The sequence below is a fragment of the Diceros bicornis genome, chromosome 3, assembly GCF_020826845.1.
Source record: "Diceros bicornis minor isolate mBicDic1 chromosome 3, mDicBic1.mat.cur, whole genome shotgun sequence".
In the NCBI taxonomy this organism is placed as follows: domain Eukaryota; kingdom Metazoa; phylum Chordata; class Mammalia; order Perissodactyla; family Rhinocerotidae; genus Diceros; species Diceros bicornis.
The window spans coordinates 60,428,367-60,453,086 of NC_080742.1; the positions used below are offsets into that span (position 1 = coordinate 60,428,367).

At 39.7% G+C, this 24,720-nt stretch overlaps 1 protein-coding gene across 4 annotated transcripts in view; it reads right to left on the reverse strand.

The window, feature by feature from the left end:
* The window catches only part of ELMO1 (engulfment and cell motility 1), a 525,628-nt gene that overhangs the window by 347,955 nt on the left and 152,953 nt on the right, over nucleotides 1-24,720 (reverse strand). For all 4 annotated transcript variants that reach the window (XM_058528310.1, XM_058528301.1, XM_058528318.1 and 1 more), the window contains 2 exons: nucleotides 15,012-15,181; nucleotides 5,490-5,525 (listed from right to left, as the gene is read on the reverse strand). In XM_058528310.1, coding sequence (XP_058384293.1) covers nucleotides 5,490-5,525; nucleotides 15,012-15,181 — 206 coding nt within the window. The remainder of the gene's footprint in view (nucleotides 1-5,489; nucleotides 5,526-15,011; nucleotides 15,182-24,720) is intronic.

A 24,720-nucleotide genomic window follows, 5' to 3' on the forward strand; every position in this document is an offset into this window, starting at 1 on the left:
TTCCCTTAATAACTAGACTGCTGAGAATTTTTATGAAAGAATGTTGGACTTTATGAAATGCTTTTTCTGTATCTATTATCTATTTTCTATAGCTATTAAGATGATTTTTCTCCTTAGGTTTTTTCCTTTGTTTTACTAAATACTGAATCAATCACAGTGACTGATTTTCAAATGTTAAACCACTTCTGGGATAAAATTATATTGGTCACAATATATTATCCTTTTTATATATTGCTTGATTATATTTGTTAATATGTTGCTGGGGATTTTTACACCTCTGTTCATTAGGGACACTGGTCTGTAATTTTTATTTCCTGTATTATCTTTGTCAGGTGTTGGTATCAGAGCATTGCTGGTCTTATAAAATGATTGGGAACTTCTGCCCCCTCCTCTGTTTTCTGAAAGTTATGTATAGATTTGGTAGCACCAGGATAACCAATTTTCACTGTGTGAAGGTTTTTAATAATGAATTGATTGAATTTCTTTAATAGATATGGGTATCCAGATTTTCTACTTCATCATGAGTCAGTTTTGGTATACCAGTTTAGTCCTCTGAGAAGCTAATGCTGAGATGGAGTTAGGAGAGCAAGAGGTTTACTGGTGGATAGGCAGTGCCTGTGAAAGATAAAGAGGCACAAAGCACGGCTGGGTATTGAAGACCTTTCGACCATGAGGCAGATCTGATGCCTATGAAAGAAAAAAGGAGAGAGGAAGCAGATGTACATCTGACAAGGTCTCAGTCAACCCAATAGGAAGCTCCAGAACAAACACTGTCTGTTACAGGAGTCCCACAATGGACAGAAATGGCCAGGCTCTGGTGCCTCCACCATGCTCACTGACTGAGGCTACCTAGAAAGAGTGTGTATGGCCTTGGCCTGAAAGCTGCCATGGATCTTGAATGTGCTATAGTTGGAAGCTATCAGCTAACTGCACTCCTCAGGGCTGATTAGCAAATTCTTTCTTGAAGGGAAATCAAAGCCGTTCATTTCTATAGCTGGCACATTTGGTATCTGAAGTTTAAAACTTATTGGCATAAAGTCATTCACAATATTCCTTTATTTTTCTTCTAATACCAGTGTGATCTGTAGTGATAGTTCCTCTTTTACTCCAGTATTGTTATTTGGGGTTTTTTCTTCTTTTTTCCTAACATGTCTTTTCAAATAATCAGTTTGGGCTTTAATTGTCTGTATTATTTATTTCTTTTCTAGTTCATTGATTGCTGCTCTTTTTATTCCCTTCTTTCTACTTATGTAACTCACACTTATTTATTTTAGCTTCTTAAGGTAGAAACTTAGATCACCGATTTTTTTTAACCATTCTTCTTTTACAATATAAGCATTTAAGACTACATAACTTTCCCTCTAAGCACTGCTTTAGCGGCATCTACAAATTTTGTTTTAGTATGTTGTATTTTATTATCATTCAGTTTAAAATAGTTTGTAATGTCACCTGAGTTTATTCCTTGACTTTTGGGTATTGTACAAGTGTGTCTTCTAATTTCCAAACACCTGGGGCTTTTCAGCAACTTTATTGTTACTGATTTCTCATCTAATTACCTTGTGATTAAAAAATATAACCTGCATAGGGGGCCGGCCCGGTGGCGCAAGCGGTTAAGTGCGCGCGCTCCGCTGCGGCGGCCCTGGGTTCGCTGGTTCGGATCCTGGGCGCGCACCGACGCACTGCTTGGCAAGCCATGCTGTGGCGGCGTCCCATATAAAGTGGAGGAAGATGGGCACAGATGTTAGCCCAGGGCCGTCTTCCTCAGCAAAAAAAAGAGGAGGATTGCCGGATGTTAGCACAGGGCTGATCTCCTCACGAAAAAAAAAAATAAATAAAAAAAAAAAAATATATATAACCTGCATAATTTCAATCATTTGAAAATTCTTGAGACTTGTTATGGCCTAGCATATGATCTACCTTGGTGAACATTCCATGTGCACTTGAAAAGAATATGTATTCTGCTGTTGGTGGGTGTGATAGTCTATATATAAATGACAAGCCAAGATCTTTTATAGTGTTGATCAAATCTTCTATACCTTTACTGATTTTGCCTAGTTTTCCTATCAATTAGAAGAGAGTGTTAAAGTTTCCAACTATGATTACGGATTTGTCTATTTTTCTCTTTAGTTGTTAGTTTTTGCTTCATGTATTTTGAGGCTTTATATTAGGTACATACACATTTAACACTTTTATGTTCTTCTGATGAGTTGACACTTTTTATTATGAATTACCCCTCTTTATTTCTGATAATATATGGTCTTGAAGTCACATTTTGTCTGATACTAATAAAACAACTTAATTTTATTATTATTTGCATTTACATGGTATACGTTTTTTCACTTTCAAACTATATGCACCTTTGTATTTATAGTATGTCTCTTGTAAACATCATATAGCTGGGTTGTGCTTTTTCAAATTTGACCTAAAGTCTTTTAATTGGAGCAATTAATCCATTTATATCTAATGTAATTATTGATATGATTAGGTTTAAGTCAATCAATTTATCGTTAGTTTTCTATTTGTCTCAACTATTTTTGTTCTGTTTCTCTTTCCTTATCTTCTTTGAGACAATCAAATATTTTTTAGTGTCCATTTTAATTCCTCCATTGGATTTTGAGCTATGCCTCTTTGCATTAATCTTTTAGTGGTGATTCTATGGATTACAATATGCACCATTAACGTATTAATATCTACTTAAAGGGACAATTAGACAATAGGAAGCTTGCTATAGTGTAGTTTCTTTTACACCACCATCTTTTGTATTCTTATCATCATATGTTACATCTACCTATGTTATAAACTCTACAAAACAGCATTATAATTTTAGCTTTGTATAGTCATATGTCTTTTAAAGAAGTTAGAAACATTTTAAAGAAGGAAAGAAAATTATATTTTGTTTTTTGTAGTTACCCACATATTTACAATCTCCAGTGTTCTTCACTCCTTCCTGTAGATCCCAATTTCTATCTAGTGTCCTGTCTCTTTGGTCTGAAGAACTTCCTTCATATTTCCTATAGTGTATGTCTGCTAACAAAGAACCATTTTAGTTTACCTTTTATCTAAAAGTGTTTTTATTTCACCATCATTTCAAAAGAGAGTTTTACTGGATAAGAATTCTGGGTTGACAAGTTTTCTTTTTCTTTCAGCACTTTTAAGATATTGCCCTCTGGCCTCCTCTGTTTCTAATGAGAAGTCAGCTCTCATTTTTATTTTTATTTTCTTAATGTAATAAGTTATTTTTCTCTGGCTGCCTTCAAAGTATCTTTACATCTTTAGAATTCAGAAGTTTGACTATGATGTTTCTAGGTATAGTTATCTTTCTATTTATCCCACTGGCGGTTCACTGAGATTCTTAATAATTTCTGATTGGCTATTTTTTATGGTTTCCATTTCTCTGCTGAGACTTCCCCTCTGTGCATTCATTATGCTAATACTTTTCTTTAGTCTTAGTATATTTATAAATGCTGCTTTAAAATCTTCACCTGCTAATTCCAACATCTGGGTGATTTCAGGGTCGGTTTTCACTACTTGCTTTATTTTTTTTTTTCCTAAGTAGGGATCATCTTTTCCTATTCTTTATGGGGCTAGTAATTTTTATTGTATTTTGAACATTGCGAATGAAACATTGTCAAGGCTCAAAATTCAGTTTTGTTCTTCTGAAGAGTGTTGATTTTTGTTCTAGCAGAAAGTTAACCTGGCTAGGAACAAACTCCAAATTCTGCAATGAACAGCAGTTTAAATCTCTTCTCAATTCTTTTCCTTTCCAGTTGCTCTTTTTACCAGGTCCCTTGAGGTGCACACACACACGTACATTCAGACTTCAGTGATCAGTGATAGATCTGGGCAGAGTTTATCTGTAGCTATGGGGTGGGGTCTCATACCCTCTGAGCTTCCCTTCATTCATGGATTCACCCTAATTATCTAGATGATCTGCCAGCCCCAAACTATATCCTCTTTGTAACTTACCAAGACTGAGGCTTTCTGCCACTCCATGCTACCTGGATGGGCAGGTATCCTCAGGCAAAAAGCTGGAAGCACACAAATGTCATCTGAAGCCCATTTGTCCTCTCAAGGATTGACATTCCTCTTCTTTCTGTCTGGTTGAGGTTGCTATCCAATTCCTTTAAGTAGCTGTTTTTAGATGTTTTTGTTTACAATATTTTGTCCAGATTTTATAATTGTTATCTGTGTTAGTCTGGTTAACTCTGCCATTAACAGAACCAAGGCCCTAAATACTGATTTTGTCTATGATTTACAAATGGCAATCATGGTTCACATTTAGTCACACTTCCAACATCCCTACATATCAAAAGATTAAAACTATTGGCAGATAAATTTTAAGAAATCATTTTGGATTCAGAGCCCAAAATACATTATACATTAGCAAGTTATATGAGGTTGTTAAAAAAAAAATCGGTTTGAATCCCAGCTCCACCACCTGATTTTAACTTCTGCACCAAGGAAATGATGCTCATTTTACTGATCTTGTGTGGTGGATATAAGTGTGAATTACAAGTTGTGAATGTAAACATTGAGATAGTGCCCAGGACAGAGGAAACTCTCATAAAAGATGGCTTCTACTGTCATCAGCATTAAGTGCTTCTACTATATTAAAAATATATATCAAAATAAGATTTAAGAAATGTTACCCTAAAAACTCAATATTACTTTCTACTTTATTAGAATTAATAACTAAAGAGTTCCTGCAACTAATACTTTTTCGATGTGGGATGGGTAGGGGAAGATGAATGAATTGAGGCAGTATCCTACACTGAACGTGATCAGGATTTTCTCTGAGGGCTCAAAAAATAAGGTGCACATTTTCAGACACTGTTCAGTCTTCCTTCTCAAACTGAAAGTATCTGCTTAACAACTTGGCAAAATGGGAATTTGTTCAGCCCATTGTAGAGAGTTTGTTAGACCCTATTCGGACTCACCTTGTTTAGTGGATGGGAAAGGCACTGAAAACTCTAAGAAAGACGTTCTGAGATCTCCTGACACAATTATCATGCAATTCACTTAACAGATAGGTGATTGACCATTTTCTTAGACTCAAAGTAAATAATTTTCATTCCATATTTCAATCCTCAATTTTTTTTAAATATAGATCTTTTTCTTACTGAATCATTGAAGAAGATCAAAGATTTTCACTTTGAACATCACATAGGCCACAAAAAAGAAAGTATTTGTTTAAAGTAATATACAAAATTATGCCCAGCCTTGCACCAGCAGAAGGGTAGAGACCCTGATATGACCATTTTGTGGTTACAAACATAAAATACTCTTTCTATCACAAAGCAAAAAGAAAAGGGAAATAAATTTGTAAAGAATTTGTTACAAGAACAATAATCAGAGAGCAAAAAGAAAAAAAATCACTGACTCAAAATATCTAGATGCACAGTTATACAATCAGTCAGAGGACAGGGTTTAATTATGTAGAGAAGAAGGAAGTATTATATCATCTGTATCAATTGACCATAAATACTTACCAAGGCTTCATGATCTTCTGCAATTTCTGGTATCGTCTGCAAAATTTAAAAAACAGTCACGTGAGGAGCATGTTTGAAAGCAATAATTTTTACACAAATTACGTATGTTGAAGAAAGCTCAGGATTAGATAGAGGGCAGATTTAACCGCCATGAAGTAAGGGAACTTTATTCATTTCAAAACATTATTCTAAGCAATAAATTGGTGTTTAATGAAACAATCAAAAGACAAAGATTGTTTAAAATTGTTTAAGAAACAATCAAAAGACAAGGATTCAACTACTGTAACCAACCTATTGCATTTACTCACGAGTAAAGGCAACAAGAACACCCCATTTGGCTCAGAAGGAGTATATGTTCAATGGGGAAAAGTCTCTAAAGATAAGAATGAGGATGTTTTCAATGAAAAAAGTGAAGCCAAAAAATACTAGACCAATTGTTCTTAAGTATATGCTTAACAATGAAGAAATAGTTGATCATCTTTCTTTGGTAAAAAGCCCACTAATTCCACTTTCTCTTTTGTTGAGAGAAAAGATTTCTTCTTCAGAAAAAAGACATCAAGAGACACTGCAATACTCTTGGATGATAGATGGAACTCTGGGGCGGTAGCTGGTAAAAAAAAGGTGTGCAATAGACAAACCTTGTCTGCAAGAAAGGAAAATTATGCTTCCTAAAAAGCTTGGGGTCAAGAAGATAAGGAAACAAGTGATTCTAACTTTATCAAACCACTTCCCATTCCTCAAGTCTGTCAAATCTCTCTGGCATTAAGTATGTTCTTCCCTCTGTATTGAATACCCTTCCCCTCCTTGTCCAACTAGTTAAGTCCAACCCCAAACTCGCCAGATTCTAGGCTCCTCTGGGAAGCCTCCCTCACCTCTGATTTCCCTTCCTGGACCAGAGAGAGGGTGGCGCCCATATCTGCACGTGCTGAGGATATATCAGCTGTATGATTTAGGACATCTCACTGTCCTTCCAGCTCTGTTAAGGCAGGGGCTCGGCACTGTGACTCACTAATACAATGTCAGGCACATGCTAAATTGGTACTCAATAAATGGTTGATGAATAATTTGGCTCTTCAGAAGAAGTTTCACATTTTCAACCACATAAAATGCAACCACTTCAGAAAGCTAACTGACCAAGAGAAGATCAGATCTAGTCTTTGGTAAAACTGGGGGGTTAAAAATGTATATAAAGAGATCTTCTTTCTCCTCCCCTTCCGCTCCTTTATCTGCCTTTCTTTAAAAAAAAAATATTTATTATCTTCCTTCCTTCCTCCTTCAAAAAGCCATTGGACGGGGTGAATGAAGTAGGGGGCCACTGGGAGTCAGGCATGAGCAAAGGTTGGGCCCTCTTGCAAGGGCCAAACACTACTCCCCACTAAAAGGAACTGGGGCTCCTTGGAGAAATGACTGCTGCCAGGGCTAGGGCAAGGAAAGATCTAAGTCTGGAACATCTCGTTGAGCCAGAAAGTAAAGAAATGCTCAAAAAATAATGGGAGACAGGTCAAAGGACACAAGATAGCTTGAAGAAGCTTCCACAGCCAAATCTGAGACAAACTGAGCATCAAAATAAACAATAAGAGTGATAGATTACAGCCCAGTGAATGAAATGGGAATGAATAAGTCCACATTGTTTTAAAGAGTGGTGTGCTGGTGTTGTTGAAGAATCAAATCTCTAGGAAAAAACATAAAAACCTGATTTGTATCATTTTCCATGATGTAACTACTTCAAAGTTATTTATTAATTACAAAACGTTACAGTGGACACACCTGGAAGGCACTGTCTTAATCAAGTGGCCAAAGTGAACACCAGTAATAAGACAAAGAGACATCATGTGCTTTCAATAGGATTCAGTGAACAAAACACAAGCATCTGCGATATTCCAGCCAAAGATATATAATATGGGTCTAAAACGAGAAAACATCGGCTAAACCTGTGGAAAAACATTTGTTTCAGTGGGAAATTAAGCAGCGTCTATAGCACACTCTTCTGAGTTCTCAGATTCCATCCCTGTTGTCTTTAAGTTGTAGGGAACTGATGGATATATGTATTTTGTCCTGTCTGGTAGTGATTTAATTGATTTCCTTCCTGCAGGTGAAAAGCCAGTTTTGTTTCCATTTGCAATTCATTTCAACATTCCTTTGCTCCGTATAAATTTGTGCCCTTTGACTTTTCCTTTGAAATGCTTAAAATGTCTGCCTGGTTCCCTCATGTCACATGAGTACAATAAATTCTTTTAACATGTTTTCAATTTTATATCTGTACTCTTTTATCTTTCCCTGAAAATTACCTTTAATGAATTACCTTTAAACAAGCCCAAATCGGAGAATATTCTACAAAATGGCTGACCTATAATCTTAAAAAGCACCAAACCCACGAAAGACAAGGAACGACTAAGGAATGCTTCCAGATGGAAAGAGATTAGGAAAAGACAGGACAACTGAGTGCAAGGTGCTACCTTGACTTAGATCTTCCTATTAAAGGATATGACTGGGACCACTGGTGAAACTGGATCTTGCAACTTTTCCATTAAGTTTGGAACTGTTAAATTAACTAAACAAGGAGAATTAACTAAACAAGGAGGCCGGTAAACTAAGGCGGCTCTAATGCCGTGGTGGCCAATGTACGCAAACCCAAATCTGAGCCTGGATATGCCTCAAGGGGACAAAATGGAAATCTAAGGACATCCAATCACAAATAGCCAATTAGGCTTTAAGCTATACAGCCAGTCACCTTCCTTGCTCTTCTTTGGCCTCTTCTCTTTAAAAGTCTCTCCCCTCGGGGCCTGTGGGTGGAGAACTCCTAACCACTTTCAGTTTGGCACTGACCCATTCTAATTGATTTTTGTTCAAAGAAACTCTTAAAATTTTTAATATGCCTCAGTTTATCTTTTAACAGAACTGTTTCAAAATAAATACATGGCATGTGTGTGTGTGTGTGTGTGTGTGTGTGTTTGCGCATGTGTGTTTGTGTGTAATATATACGGCAGTCACTGCAATTTTTTAAAATAGCTTTCTGGCCTGGGGCCTGAGAAGCTTTAGGCTTTTATGTGTGTTCCACCTCCTACAGCAGAGCCCGGCCTTGGAAAGCTCTCCCTGACGCGAGCGCAGAGAAATTCAGTGCTGAGTCACGGTGTTTCTTATCCTCAACTTCCTTGCTTTAGCTTCAGATTAAGCATAAGCAGAAGGAGAACTTTTTGTCGTGGTATCTGTTTTCCCAACCGAGGTTCTCTCTCCCTCTGTCTTTCTATATAACCATTTTGTAAAGAAACATGACCAGAAGAACAAATGCTTCTGGAAAGGCTGACGTTTCAGAGTGACCAGAAGCCTCTCACCTCAGCCCAACGTACAGCATTCTCTTCCCTCTCAGAAGATAATCTCTTCTTTAAACAGGCTGTGTTACCCGTTCGCAATTCCACTACCAGAGTGATGGACAAAGACACAGAGACAAAACAGAGAGATGGGGAGGGGGGAGATCCAGTTTAAGGAATTTTCTGCCCCACACCCCTGACAAAGCCCAAGATGGTCAGCCCCTTTGGCGTTTGTGATGCAAATTTCTGGCAGGGCCCCAGAAGGGCTGTTCCAGTTGGAACTCCCTGAGCTCTGCGGAGCGCACGCTCCAGGGAAGCAGGCAGAGGGAGCTGGGAAGGCCCGGCAGCCGTCACAGCTGGGGCCCGCAGACCACACAGAGCCGCTTCTTTTTGGCTCTGTCTGGGGAGCTGCTTGCTCCTCCCTGTGGCCTCTGTCCGAGGTGAAGTGCAGAACATGCACAGTAAGACCTGCCCTTTGCAGCTCGGCAGCGAGTCGCTGATCAATTTGGCCTGGCCTGGACCTTCCAGAAGAGCCAAGACTTATAAGAAACACCAAATCCCTAGAAGCAAGAGCATGAGTTAGTGCTGATAATCCGTGTCAGTGGAGGTTAACAAGGTTACTTTTAAAAAAGGAATTCATCTTTTGTGTGAAGACAAAATTTCAAAAAAGGGTACACAGAGTCCAAAACTGTCGCATGCATCTTTGTATCTTCCCTACACACCGCCCCCTCATGTGCCTAACCCAGCTTCGGGAATAGTCAGCACTCATATAATATACACTTTGCTAAATGAGTAAAACCTACAAATCCGTTCTCAAGTGCAAGTGCCAGGCAACATCAAAGCCAAGACATCACTCAGGGTGCTTAATTCTAGTCACACCTCAATTTTCACATCTCCTAAGAAACGGCCCCAGCTCAGCTCTGATTCCAGTCATGGGAAAATGATTTGAATAATGAAAGTTTAATACAAAACTGTTCATGTGTTAATAAATAATGACAACAATTTTTATAAACACAAACACACATGACTATACATACACACAAACATCGTCATGTGTGTCATATCTATGACAGAATACGGAGGGGACTAATAATTTATACAATTAATGCTGTTTGTTTTTAAGACAATTACTTAAAGGCTTTACGTATCTCTAAAATAACTTTGGGACTCTTTCCACTGTTCTTAATACAGCCAAATTTTGAAGAAATGACTTCAACCAAGCAAATAAAAAGTACTTGTAAATTCCCCAGATTACTGAGAACTCCTCAAATACCTCACTGCTATTTTTCTTAGGAAAGCTAGAATCCCTAATGGAACACCAGCCCAGTATCAACCAGGGTGTTAGAAATGGACATACTCCTACAGGAATGGTAAAGTATACATTAGGACATTTCAGCAAGCTGGGGGCTGTTTTATTTTAAAACAGCTTGAAAATGTGTATATCCTCTGAATAAGGAATTCTTTTCCAACAAAATAATTTAAATATTCAGAAAAATTTTGCTAAGAGAAAAGAGGATTAGAAATGTTCATAATCATTTAAAAACCGGACAACAATGTAAAGGTCCAACAGCAGGGGAATGGATAGCTATACTTGTGCACATGCTTCAAATTATTACGTTATATTGTGTATCAGTTGTACCTCAACAAAGCTTTAAAAGTGAAATAATATGCAGACAACAAAAACGATGAGGGGAATAATATTTAATTACATGGAAATATTGTTTGGTACAAAAATCAGCCTACAAAACATCAACATTATAATTCTACTTCTGTAAAGCCTGTGCATGTGTGTGTGTATCTAAAAGAATATACAAAAAGATATACACAACATTAAAAATGTTTGTCTCTGGAAAGGCAGATTACAAATGATTCTTATTTTCCTCCTTCTGCTTATTTACATTTATTTTTTGAACAATAAATATAATTTTTTTATTAGGAAGAGAAAGCTAATTCAGAAAAACTGTCTGAGTTTTTGGTAAATACACGAATTTAACTTTTTTCACTCTTCACTTTTCTGCCCAGGGTGGTGCCACAGCTTACTCATATTCCAACAGCGTGATTTTCCTGTCTCATTGCCAAATGGGAAGGAAACTGTAAGGCTCCTGCCCTTTCATTCTTGGAAACGTTCGCCCTGTTCTTCTCACTGTTTAACAGTGGAAGGATACAGAGTAAACTGTCCAACTGTCTGGGTGCGTAGAGGCATAGACAAAGAACACGGTGTTTTATTAAAACCCGAAGAAAAACAGTGTTATTCACTACATTGGATTTAGAGTTACAGGTGTGATATTTTTCTTTCAAATAAAATAAATCATTTCTGAGAAATCTTTTAATACCCATCATTAAAACAACAAAAAAAAACACTGTGCATTCCTTAATGTTCCTCACCTGACACCATTTCTCTGCTCAGGTTGGGGTAACACGTTTCCCCACAACTTTGCTTCTACACCTCTGTTTCAAGGTAAACTAGGAATGGAATTTTGAAATTCTACAAGGATGAAGAAATTAAATTCAGGTTTTAAATTCTGTGCTCTGCCAAACTGCCACATCCCCATTGCTCCTTTGTTGCCAGTTTTGCCCCATGGCCCCTCCTGGTACCAGCTGGAGAGAGACCTTCAAAAGCTCAGCCTCGGGTAATGACAAGCAGGCGAGTAACCTTTGAATCTCATTAGAGCTCAAAGTAAGAACCAAAATTCCAGCTACATTTCTTCAGCGTTTCCTAAAAACTTCCACAGGTCCTGCTTAGGAAACCTCTGCCTTCCCCAGCTGGATGTCTGCCCCGGAGTCACGACTAAATGCCTTCCAAATTGCAGGATCTATTTAATTTGTGTGGTTTCCATTCCAAAGGTTCCTGTTAATTAATTAAAGTCTTGCTATAATTTTAATTGAGAAGCCAGGTTTCCTTATAAGGAAATGAGCAAAAGATCTGACAAATACCTGTGCATCAAATGAGCAGCTTCTCAGGACGAGTTGCAGGACCCAGCAGAGGGCAGGCAGGAGGCTATGCAGCCCAGTGCCTGCTTCCTCCATGTCCAAAAGGAGCCTGACTTTGAACTTATGTTAATGATGAGAAGGGCATCAAAGCTGATCCGGAGAGACATCAGTCCTTCCCAGTAACAGAGTGTGATGGGAAAGTGTAAGAGACAAATGAGAAACAGAACTTTCCCAAGATCTGGCCTTGAGTTCTACTTATCTGCTGAAACCTGCCTGGCTGTAACAAATTGGGGTGGCTTACAGATTATAAACAGTTAAAATATTAATTTGTATGTATGATGTGCTTTTTAAAGAAAGGAACTCTATTACTGTGGTTCACATAACGTACACTCAGTATCGACATTCTCTCGTGTTGTACATTTGCAGCATGGAGAGAGAACTCAGATCTCCTCTCCCCAGTCCTCAGTCTGAAGGATGGTGATTCTTTTGGGCCACTCTATAGGTCAGGATGAGTTACAGCATAAGGCAATGGCACAAAAAAAAAGTAATAATGTTGACAAGATACATACATAGTATCAGTTTTTACTCTTTTTCTTTTCAATAAAAAGTGGTATTTGATGAGTGCTTTGGGTTGAATTATGTCCCCCCAAATTTATATGTTGAATCCCTGACCTAGCACCTCAGATTGGGACAGTATTTGGAGATAGAGCCTTTAAAGAGGTGATTAAGGTAAAATGAGGCCATGTGGGTGGGCTCTAATCCAATTTGACTGGTCCTTATAAGAAGAGGAAATTTGGACACACAAAGAGACACTAAGGAAGAGTGCACCCAGAAGAAAGACCAGGTGAGGTCACAGTAAGAAGGCAGCCATCTGCAAATCCAGGAGAGAGACCTCCGAAGCAACCAACCCTGCTGACACCTTGGTCTTGGACTTCTAGCCTCCAGAACTGTGAGAAAATAAATGTCTGTTGTTTAAGCCATCCGGTCTGTGATACTTTGTTACAGCAGGGCTAGCAGATAAATATAATGAGAAACTAAAAAACTAAAGCCCCTAGTACACATTTTTCCCCATTGTCCAAATATATAACTGCCAGACTCTGGAGGTACTGGAGCTCTGCCCCAGCCCTCTATTCAGGATACATGTCACATGGACCCCTGCTTTCAATGTATTTACGATCGTAATTGGAATATTCCAGCAAATTTGGAAGTATTAACAAATTATCATTCTGAATATTCCAGAGCTTAAGCCCCAGGATACCTGGGTATCTGAGGCAGAACCGCTTAATATTAGCAGGTTACATTATGACCGGCTCTAGTACATTGCCTGTGATACACCAATAGCTGGGACTTAGATAAATCAATAAACATGGGACATTTTTACATTTTTATTTAACATCTTGTAAATGTGACCTAGGCAGAACCGCCCCCAGGGCTCACTGTCCCGCCAGAAGCTGTGGTGGGCATGGAGCAGGGCCTACCATGTCTGGCAACCACATGACGTCGTCCCCAGTTACGAGTGACAGGGTTTGTAATTACAATCACACTCCAGTGCTCACAAGTAACAAGGAATGCGAGATCTGACACACCACACTAGATTTCAGCCTGGGGCTTTGACGCAGAGAGAACCCCGTTTCTCCTTTTCTTGGGTCAAGCCTCTTGGATCTCTAAACCTATTCTTATTCAACTTCCCTCTAGCTGTTTCAAGCTCCAACTCCAATTTAGAGTAAGCACTCTGGATTCTGCTAACACCCAGAATTTGAATGTTCCTGCTCCACTCCCATTCTAACGCCACAAGTTGATATATGCCATAAATTTAATGAGCAGAGTTTTAGTCATCATTAAAAAAATAAATGATACTTGTCTACATTTGATCTTTTTCAGATCTTCCAAGCCTGCTGTCCAGTCCTCTTGGATTTGATTTTTTTCCCCCCGTTCACTCTTAGATATTTTCTCTACTTGTCTGTGAGGTAAGACCCCCAACTCCAAACTCTAGAGAACATTCTTGTATGGGAGATATTCCTGCTGTTATAAAACATCTTCTCTTTGAATGAGAAAGAAAAAGGAATCTTTCACTAGTGCCAATTGAAGAGGCTAAATGATGCCAAGTGTAGGAAGAGATAGGAAGGAAGAAAGGAAGGAAAGAAGAGAGTGGGCTGAGACAGGTCTTCAACATGGAGAGTCATCAGTTCACTCTTTGAATCACCAGGTACTGGAGAGAGATTTAAATGACCCAATTCTCAATGATCTTTACTCTTTCCTAATAAACATCTATCCCAATTCTGCACATTATTAATTTAGCATATGAATATGTAATTAACTGACTCAGCATTTTCACACGCTCTAACTTACATGCTCTAATAGTCTATGCCAGTAGAGCCTGACCATATGGGAATAAGCACTTCCCTGTGGACCTACCCTGGCATTCAGCGGTCAGAGGAGTTACCTGTCTACACGTGTAAGAGCTAGAACTATCTGGCTCCATACACTCCAGAGAATCAAAGGCTTCCCTAGAAGGTGAGCTCCCCAGTCAGAAACGCCCATCCTTTCCTTGCTCATGATGGAACTCAAACTCCATCAAGGCCATTCACTGACACCCCCTCTGTAAGGTTCTGTGAGATGTAACTGGTCCAACCTCTAGACTCCTAGCCCTCAGGAGGAATTATATCTCAACTGAATTCTGCCTCTATAAATGTTGGATGGCAAGACTCACATCTTTTTAAATTTTCCCAACTTCTACTCTTTTGTACACAGTAGGTACTTAATAAATGTTTACTGGATTTAATTTTAAATAATTAAAGACATATATTTCATCATTCAAAAGTTAATTGTTAACAAATTACTTCAGGGATGTTATTTTGACCTGGTTTCAGACTTTGAAATGTAAGGAGGTATTCTAATTCTTTTTAATGGAGTCAGGGAAGGGAAATTTTTCTTGGGGATAGGCAACGGATGTGAGGCATTTATATTTTGTAGAATTATAATTTTAGTGTTTGGAAAGGTCATTAGAGATAATGACCTAATATTTTTCCTTGTAAATCTGAAATTTCAGATATTTTATGGAATTCTACCTTGTCTCAGATACTAGCTAGCTGGTGGGTAGAAGGTGTAGCGATACTTAAATTACAAACCCACTCCCCAGGCACTATCTTAAGAAGCCATTTTTTCCTGAGGCAGTCAATTTCTGTCCTGTAAAACTAGAAATCACAAGTATAAGGAAAGTAACAAATACTCAGAATGCCGGAAAGAATAGGACAGATTGGAAGTCTGGATAAAAGATGCTTACTCAGTGCCGCTTTCGACCATCTGCGTGAGGAGACAGATGCCATCCAGGTTTATAAACTCCTGGGCAAACGTGACATCCCGGGAGAGGCTGGCCAAGTCCTTCAGGGCTTCCAGCTTGGCGTCCATACTCGCCGACTGGATCCGTTCATGGAGCTGCTGGGCGTTTTGAGCCTCACCGGGGACAAAAACAAAGGGAAGAGTGTTCACAGAGGAATCCACAACAGACGAAAAATTAGTGTCTCACTGAGAAATGAAGATACAGAGGCCAAAAGCACGAGACTAGAGGCATACTACATGCCAAGGGCAGGTTTCCAACCATAATGACTCCACCTTCAGGCAATGTCTGTTAATTTCATGATGGGAATCCAGTGCCTTCTTTTGACAGGGCCCATATTTCCATCTCTTGGAAAAGCAAGAACATAAGATCACTAAAGTCCCAGAAACAGAACAGGTGTGGCAGTGCCACAAATGGGGAAAATGTTTACCTTTTACACAAAATTATTGTCTATAAATGACAAAAAGCTATTTGCTTAGTTAAGCAATTATCCAAATTTATACAGCATGTTCACCCACTCAGTCAACACTCTGAGTAATAACTGCCTACACACGGTGTTCAAAAGCTTCATTAGACACCCAAATAAGCTTTCTGGGTTACTGAAAATCTTCCAGCACAGCCCAATGATGCTTGTAAATTTCACTTCGCAACAACATGTGTTTCACATACATTGCCTACTTACTGCATGAATTTAAAACAAAATAATTAGGAAACCAAATTAGCAGCCTTGCCTAGAATTAGACTTCTCCTTTCTAAGACATTTGCACGTGGCTTCTACACGCAAGACAGAGTGGAACAGAAATATATTTGAGAAGCTGAACTTCTGGATAATAATGTGTAGTCTATCTTTCTCACTTGCCCAGTAAAGGTTTTCACACCTATCTTTCAGTTGGGGCAGACAGCAAGAAAATAAAACACTAAATTTTTCTGCCTGTGTTTTTGCTTAACAGAAACAACTGAACATCCACTGCAGTTATCATTTAACTCAAAACTGCAACGGTGGAAGCACTTTGCCATCCTCATACTCTCCTTCTCAGCTCCTTGCTTTCTCCTTTGAAACTCGTTATATTTCAGAGTAAGGGGAAGATGGAGTATTTGTCCCCCAAAATGAGATATCTTCTCCTGAACAGAAACTGATTAGCAATATTTGAGGAGCCCCATGTGAGCTATAATAGGATTCAGATTGCAGGGTGGAGGAAGGAAATCCACACAGGTACTGAGAGCAAAGAACCCCACCCCCCCCCGCCTGGCCCGCCAGCAGGCTCCACAGCTAAGGCCCTTCCCTCCCCGCCTAACTACCTTCCCTTCACCAGGAAGTAGCCCTGCGGAGAGAAGGGATTCAACAGGGAAACCAATGCAATTCTTCAGGGACCAAGAAAGAAATGAAACTCATGTCCCCATCACTTGGTCAGAGACAGACTGGGGCCTCTGACCACATTTAATTATTACCAAAAACCGACGCTTTGCATCAGAAATTAGAAAAGAAGAACGAGGAGAAGGAAGAGGAGATCAAGAACATTCACTACTCATTCACTGATCCTCAGATAGTTGACAAATCACTCAAACCCTAAAGCTCATTTTAAAAAGGGAGAATGGAGAGCTGAACGAGAATCACTTTATCTTTTAAAATTGTTCAAACATATATCATTCTCTAAAATTTTAAAATGGATATACGGCATTAACATTAACATATAATATTTAATCCAAGTGAAACACTGAATTCCCTGAAAATTACATTTTTCTCCAAGCAGAAAGTTTGCATTTACTAGAGATTATGATAATAGTGAGTACTCAACAATTACTTCATCGTCGTTATTAATGCTAACTAATAGTGTTTGGTGCTGTTAATACTAGTAATAAGCCGCTTTATGAGCCACTATTCTAAGCACCTTCAGGAAGGAATTCATTTAATCTGCACAATAGTCCTATTAGGTAGGTGCTTTCATTATCTTCATTTTGCAAAGGAAACTGAAGTGCAGAGAAGTTAAGTAACTCGCCCAAGGTCACACAGCTTGTTAGCGCTGGAGCTAAGATGCAACCTGGGCAGTTGGGCTCTGGAGAACAGCAGGTCTCACACTGTTGTATGCATGGGAATCCCCTGCACAGCTTCTTAAAACACAGATCCCTGGGCCCTCCCCAGAGTTCTTGGTTCGGCACACCTGGGGTGGGGTCCCTTAAATTTGTTTGTTTAACAAGCTCCTAGTGCTGCTGATGCTGCTGGTCCTGGAGTCACCTGCTGAGAACCACTGCTCTAAACACTGAGGATACTGCATCTTGCAGCAATGATAGGATGCACAGCTCAGCCCCACGGGGCACACGGGCTCTGGCTCTGTCTTCTAATTACTGCCTCGTCTTCTCCAGCTGGGGCGCGACAAGCCCCTCCTAGCCTATTGTACCAACAGGACAATCCACTTGCCCTTTCAAGAGTGTACTCTTCTCAAGAGGAACGTTTGCTAAGAAAATGAAAAGAGTAAGTCAATAATTGTAAGATCTAGATAGATGAGATTTATTACACCATTCTTTCTACTTTTGTGTGTGTTTGCAATGTTACCTACTTAAAAGTTAACGAATTAATTAATTTAAAATAAGAGAAATGAAGAGAACCAACAACAGAAACCTGAAAAGGACAATTGTTCCAAGAAGAGGAATTAAGACGAAAGAGTCTCAAATCCCAGGACTGCTAATGGGTTACTGCTATGAAAATTGAAAATATTTTACCAAGACAGTCACACACCAGAAGAGCAAAGCAATACTCTGACTTGCTGGGGTCTCAGCCAAGGAGTCACTTCCAACAACAGTAATAAAGGCTCCTCCAAACCGTGTCAAATGGCAATATTCAGTTCACAGATGCAATGACCCGAGAAGTTCGTATGGAACCATCCACTCCTCTCCTGCACTCAATCCAGTGCCCGAAAACGACATGCCCTGGTTTCATGGTAATGTTTCTATCCTGCGAGGCAGACTTTACTCCTTCCCTGGGTACCACCATCTACGGAGTCAAATTTTCATTAAAATGTAGAGTTCCTGCGGTGTTCGCTGTTGGCTAAGTTTTCCTCTGGGTTTCAAGACATAAGTAAACCACTGGAGCGGACGCATCACTCATGAGGATGGGAGGATTGTGGCAAGCTTGGGCTGGGGTGAAAAGCTCCTTGAACTAGGACGAGAACCTGGAGCTACTTCCAGCTGTGTCACTGATTAGCACTGGGGCCTCAGTGAACTTCTCTTAACCTCTCTTGGCCTCATTTTCCCTGTGGCTACACCGAGGAACTGTGATGAGATCACCTTTGAAGTTTCCTCCAACCCACAGAGTCACAGATTGTTTCTCAGATGGGCCGGAATCCTCGTCACAGGGTCTGCCAGGAGAAGGTGCTCCGTGGATGTTAGTCTCCAAAGTGAGCCCAAACCAAAATATAACATCAAACCTCTGGGACATTTTTAATACAATATTTTTCCAGTTGGAACCAGAACAGTATTCGTTTCACCTTCTCTAAGTTCTAAATGATGTGGATATGAAAATTTTACTTTAAAAAGTAATGTGTGAATAAAAGTTTTATTATTAAAATATTGGATTTTTGTAAGGAAAACTTACTTTTTGGGCATCAGTTATTGCCAAAGATTACTCTGCATATAATTTTACTTGGCCTATATTCAGACAAGTCTTTACAGCTATCCATTTCAAAGCTATGCCCCTTTAAAATCAAAGACAGAATCCTCACTCACTGATTCAACATATACTTCTGGAAAGCCTTCTCTGAGCCAGGCACTGTTCTGCACATTTGAGATACAGCAACAAACAAGACAGCTTAGGTTCTTGCCTTCCTGGGACTTAACATCCTCGAGGTGGGGGGCAGACAATGAGGCAAATCGACAAGAGGAAATTAAATATTGATGAGTTTTGCAGCAAAGCCTAAAATGGGGAATGTGACAGAGAGTGACTGGTGGCTTTTTAAGACGAGGCGGTTTTCAGGGACAAGCAGCCTAAGGAAGTGACGTTTATGCAACCATCTGATTGACAAGAAGGAGCCAACCACACTGGGGAAGAGGGAGTGGATTTCTGGGCAACAGCAATGGATGGCGCCAAGGAGGAAGAGGGGGAACAAGCGCGGAACGTCTAGAGGGACAGTAGAGGACCAGTGTGTCTGGGGTTGGTGGATGAGGGGAAAATGGAGGGGGGAGAGGAAAGAGAAGCAGACAGGGCCAGGTGGCCTAAGGAATTCAAGCGCAGCACAGTCGGAGGAATCCTGGGTGGTGATGTGCTTCCTTGACTGAAAGGGTTCATTTAAATATCTGAGACAGATGTGTGGCACCTTTGGAGCACTTAAAATAGCATTTATATTCAAACAGTAGAAGCAACAATATTCAACAATGGGACAATGGTTAAATAATTCATGATATAGTCATGGGATGCATTATATGGAATTAAAAATGGAACTTTCAGAGAATATAAGACAGCACAGGCACATCTTCATGGTGGAATATTAGGAGAAAGGCCAGGATGCAAATATATTTTATTGTTTGTGGGGCAGGGGTGGATGTGTACGGGGGGGTGTGTGTGTATCCACCAGAATGTAAACTCTAGGAGAAGAAGAAATTTGTCAGACTTGCTCACCACTGTATTCCCAGTACCTAGAACAGTTCTGGCATTTACCAGGAGTTCAAAAAAATTCTACTAAATAAATGAATATATAAGTACACATATTTGCATAAAAATGACCAAAGGAAACAAATCAAGATATGACCCGTGGTAAAAATATTCTGCATAATTTTCTTTGTAGCAAACTTCACTTTTCAAATTTTCCCTAATGCTGCAATATTTTTGTATTTGGGGGGAATCAACCTCATTAAAAAATAAAATAGTCTAGTTCTGATTTTTCAAGCAGTTAGCACAAATAAAAAGAGTCTAGTAGTTATGTGGGTGATTGCATCAGATAGTAAGTCAGTTTGATTTTCTGGTTTGTTCTAAGAATAGAAAACAAGTTTCACCTTGAGCCACTCGGACAGCTTGATGTGGCTGCCTAATGTCCTGGACTGAGGCAGGTCTGGGCCCCGGCTCCGAGGGAAACGGCGCCCCGAGGGGTCATCGGTGCGCACGGAAAGGAGTACTGGTAGATGTGTGCCAAGTATTTACCATCTCTGTTCTTGAAGGTCCTAATTAAAATTATCCCCAAGAAACTTCCAGTATGGTTCCAAGTCCATGATACCAATTAAGAAGTAGTCTAAAAAGTCCCAAGTTTCACAAGTTTCAAGGATATTTTCAAATGTGCACTCAATATCACCCAGCAATCCAACTGCCCTTTCCTAGAATGTTTTCTCTGTTCCTCCACAATGACTCCTTCATACGTTGCCTTCTCTCTTTAAACACCCCTGATCCCTGCCCCTGCTGCGCCCACACTGGCGGCCTCTCCTCACATTCTATTGAGGAAATCAAAGCAATCAGCCAGGAGTTCCTTCATCTTCCTACTTCCAAGAGCGCGGTGGGTGTCTCTATCCTCATGCCCTGCTTCTTCCTGAAACTAGGTACCCGGTGCCCTGTTTCCTATCAAAGGTCAGTCCTTCCCTGCAGCTCTAGATCCCCTCCCCTCTCACCTACTCAAGTACTCTCCTTCTAAATTATCCCTCTTTCTTCTATACCATTGGGTTCTCTCTCTGCAGTGGATCATTTCCAGCTGCATGAACATCTAATAGTTTCTGTTTTAGAAAAACAAACAAAAATGTACAAACTTTTGTACACTGACCCAGTTCCCCTGCAGCCACACCCTCATTTCACTGCTCCCAGTCTCAGCAAAAGTTCTGGACTAAAGAGTGGGTCTAAAGTTGCTGCCTCACTTCACCTCACATTCTCTCTTCTTCCCACCCCCATGAAGCTCTATCCTCGCCCCTACTCTGAGAGTGTCTCCACGATGCTAGCAATATCTCTAGGTGGTAGGTCCAGGGGTCACTTCCCGCATATAATGTTCCTTATCACCTCAGCAGTCTTCAGTGCACCTAACTTCTCCCTCCTCCTTGAAACTCTTGCCTTCTTGGCCAGCTCTTCCTCTAAAACTGAGAGTGTGCCCAGGGCTCTACCTTCCCTGTGGCAACCTCGAGTCCACAGCTTTCCATGTCGTGTACCTGATGATGGCTGGCACACTTGGATTCTCCAGGCTACCCAACACACATACCTAACTGCCTAGTTGACATGTCCTCATGGACACAAAAGGAAAACTCTTCATTTTCCCCTCCCCAAACTTTCTATTCCAGTAAACAGTATCACTGTTTATCTCACCCCAACAGGGACCTCCTCGCATCCTCCCTCAACGAGCACCACATCCAAAGCATCAGCAAGTCCTGGGGGCTTGCTCTCCACAACACCCCTTCAGAGCCTCCACATCCCTGCAGTGCAGGCAGCCGGTACCATCTTCATCTCCTGCCAGGACTGCTGTGGCAAACTCCTAACTTGGCCCCTTGCCACCCCTGCGATCTGTTCTTGAGGAGCAGCCAGAGTGATCTTGTCATTCCTCTGCCCAAGAGCCTCTGCTGGCTTCTTCTCTCTACGTTAGGCTCATAGAGCAATGGCAAGAAACAGAATTGAAGACATTTTACAACCCTTTTTTGGTGTCTCACAGCAGAGAAAAATTGGTTTAAAAAATCGTTAGTGGTGTTATTATTAATCTCTGATAACCCGAACCCACAGAGTGATTGAGATAACACCATTTTTCTTTTTGTCAGAGTACCCAGCCCCAAAAATCAATGTGACAGGCTCTCTGACCTAGATGCTTCTCATATTCTCCCTAAACGAGAGAGAGCAGAAAGGGAGGATTACACTTAGAGGTGACAAAGCAACAGTAGCTACTTGATGAGCAGTTTTGTTTACTATGTCCACAAGGGCCAAAATGAGCAATAATGGGCAAGAAGAATTCAGGTCATATATAAAAGAGCTCTTAAAAATCTAATAGTTTAGAATATCGAAATGTTTTTAGCATGGACCATTATGATTCACCTCTTGTATATTGTAGTGACTTTATGGTATTTAATTGTGTGTGTATTTATTTAATTAAAAATAATACTAGCATACGCTATGGAAAGAAATATATAAGTACTACCAGAAGTTAGAAAATAAAAAATAAAGTTAACCCAGTGTTAACAGCTTCTTGTGTTATCTCTTGAGAATCATTTTTATGCTTTATTTGGCATATACCCACCTCCTTTCCATGCACATAACTGGGGTCATTCTATACACAATGTTCTGCAACTCGCTTTGCACTTCATAATATACTTTAGCAATGTCTCCCCAAGGCAGCACTTACCGCCTTCTTTTTAATTGCTGCACGGTATTCTATCACATGGATATCACCTAATGCATTTAACTAGCACCAACTGATAGACATTTAACAGGTTTCCAGATTTTGATTACTAAAAACAGTGATACATACAGCCCTGTGTGATTGTGGTGTGTGTGTACGTGTGTGTGTGTCCTGCAGTGCTTTTGTAAGTCTGTCTACTGGATAAATTCCCAGCAGTAAAATTGTCAGGACAAAGACATGTATTTTCAACTTGGGTGGATACAGCTAAATTGCTCTCCTAAGAGGCTGTACCAATTTATACTCTCAACACCATAGCATCTTTTCCTCACAGCTGGATTATCTAGGAGTATAGATTTCCAGCTCTTTTAAGAGAGAGGTTGAGTTTCTTCTTTCATACCTATATATAGATCTATATATAATCTATGTCTATAGATATACCTGTGTCCATAGATCTATATATAGATCTATATCTATAGGTCTATATATATATGTCTTTCTCTCTCTGTCTCTCTCTCTCTGTCTCTCTCTCTATATATAAATATGTATTCATTCATTTATTTATCCTGGCTCTGTGTGCCAGGATAAAATAGATATATAGATCCATAGATATATAGATCTATACAGAGCTAGAGATAGATAATTTTCGCTTATAGCTTTTGGCCATTTGTTTTGGGGGCAGTTTGTTTATTCTTCATAAGGGATCCTGCACATTGAGGAATTAGCCCTCTATTTATCACCCATATTGCCAAATGTTTTTCCTAGTTTGCTGTTTTTGACTTTGTTTCTGGAATTCTTTCCAAATACAAAGCTTTTGTGGGATTGGTTTTATTTTTTGGTTGTCAAATTTATTGATCTTTTTCTTTATGGCTTCTGGGTTTTGTATTCTACTTAGAGAGGCTTTCCACACTCCAAAACTACAAATACATTCACTATAAGGACTTTTTAAAACGAAAACTTCAGGAAAGTAAAAACAATGATCTGGCAACCCAAGTTTCTTCTAATAGGAACAGCAACCAAAATTTGTTTTAAATATGCTTCATGCAACATGTGACCTCTGACTCGATGTCCACAGCTATTATTATCATGGCAGGTGGAAGGAAACCCTACTTAGCTGCACAATCTGAAGCTCCCCAAACCCTGAACAGCTCAGAAACTCACATTTGCACACATTCCCTGGGAATGTTCATGGCTATATTTTCATGATACTGGGGAGATGGATAAGGATACAATGCCTGAAAGATACGCGTGTTTAAGGTGGCCACTAGAGTTATTGTCTAAAGATGTGCAACACAGAGGCGGACCATCAGCCAAGTATAAGGAGTTTTACAAGAAAAACGATGCTGATTGTTCTTTTAGCTCTTCTCTTATCAATGCCCTATTTTACTAGGAACAATCCAGAAAGGGTTATTCTGTAATAGAGGAAGACAGAAAACCAATTCATCAACAAAAATACCACTTTTGATAAAGTGGAGGTGAAACTCAACACAGCTGCACGTTACCTAAAAACATGAGTGTGCGCATGTGTGTGCATGCACGTGTGTACGCATGTAGATGTGTGTGCGCTTTCATCTGGCTGTAGAAGAGTTCAGCTGAGGTAGATGAAAGGACTGTAAAAGCTAGTATAACACCACGCACTGCTTTCTTTATGGTACTCTAACACTTTCTAGAAAATTTGATGGAGACAGTTATTTTTTTAAACATATTTTATTGTACATGTAAAAAGTGAGAGTGTTAGCATACGCTGACCCATATTTTTCAGTTAAACATGAAATAACAAAAAATAATCTACTAGCAACAAGTAAAGTTTACAGATCCAAAATATCTTGCTTATAGAGTAATTCCCAATGCTAGATTCTGTGGCTACAGCCAAACCATAAAGTGCTGGCTTAAAATGCAGATTCTTGGACTCCATTCCTAGGTACTGTAATTCAGCTTCTCTTTAAAGGCCCAGACATCAGCATTTTTAAAGTTCCACCAGTGATTCAGGTTTGAGGACCACTGCTCTTTAGAAAATGTAAACCAGTCTCTCATAGGTGGACTCCATCTCATAATATTGCCTTGTGCACTGGCTTTCACTCTTTCCATTCACCGAGCTGGGAATGTGAAGGTAGCAACCTGAAGAGCACAAACTCCACTGTCCCTGATGACACCAAGTGACGCCATGGTGTTAGCATGCTCACATTCAGGAGGCTGAAAAACTTCACCCTCCCAAACACCCAACCTTCTTTCAAGGAGTGGCTTAGCATTGCAGAAATTTTGTTCATGAACCTATGTCAATGAAAAAGAGAACTGACTTATTTGGCCTAGATTAAAAAACTGAGACTTTCTAATTCTGAGATGAAACAAAAGGCAAGGTGTACTCTTTCTGCCCA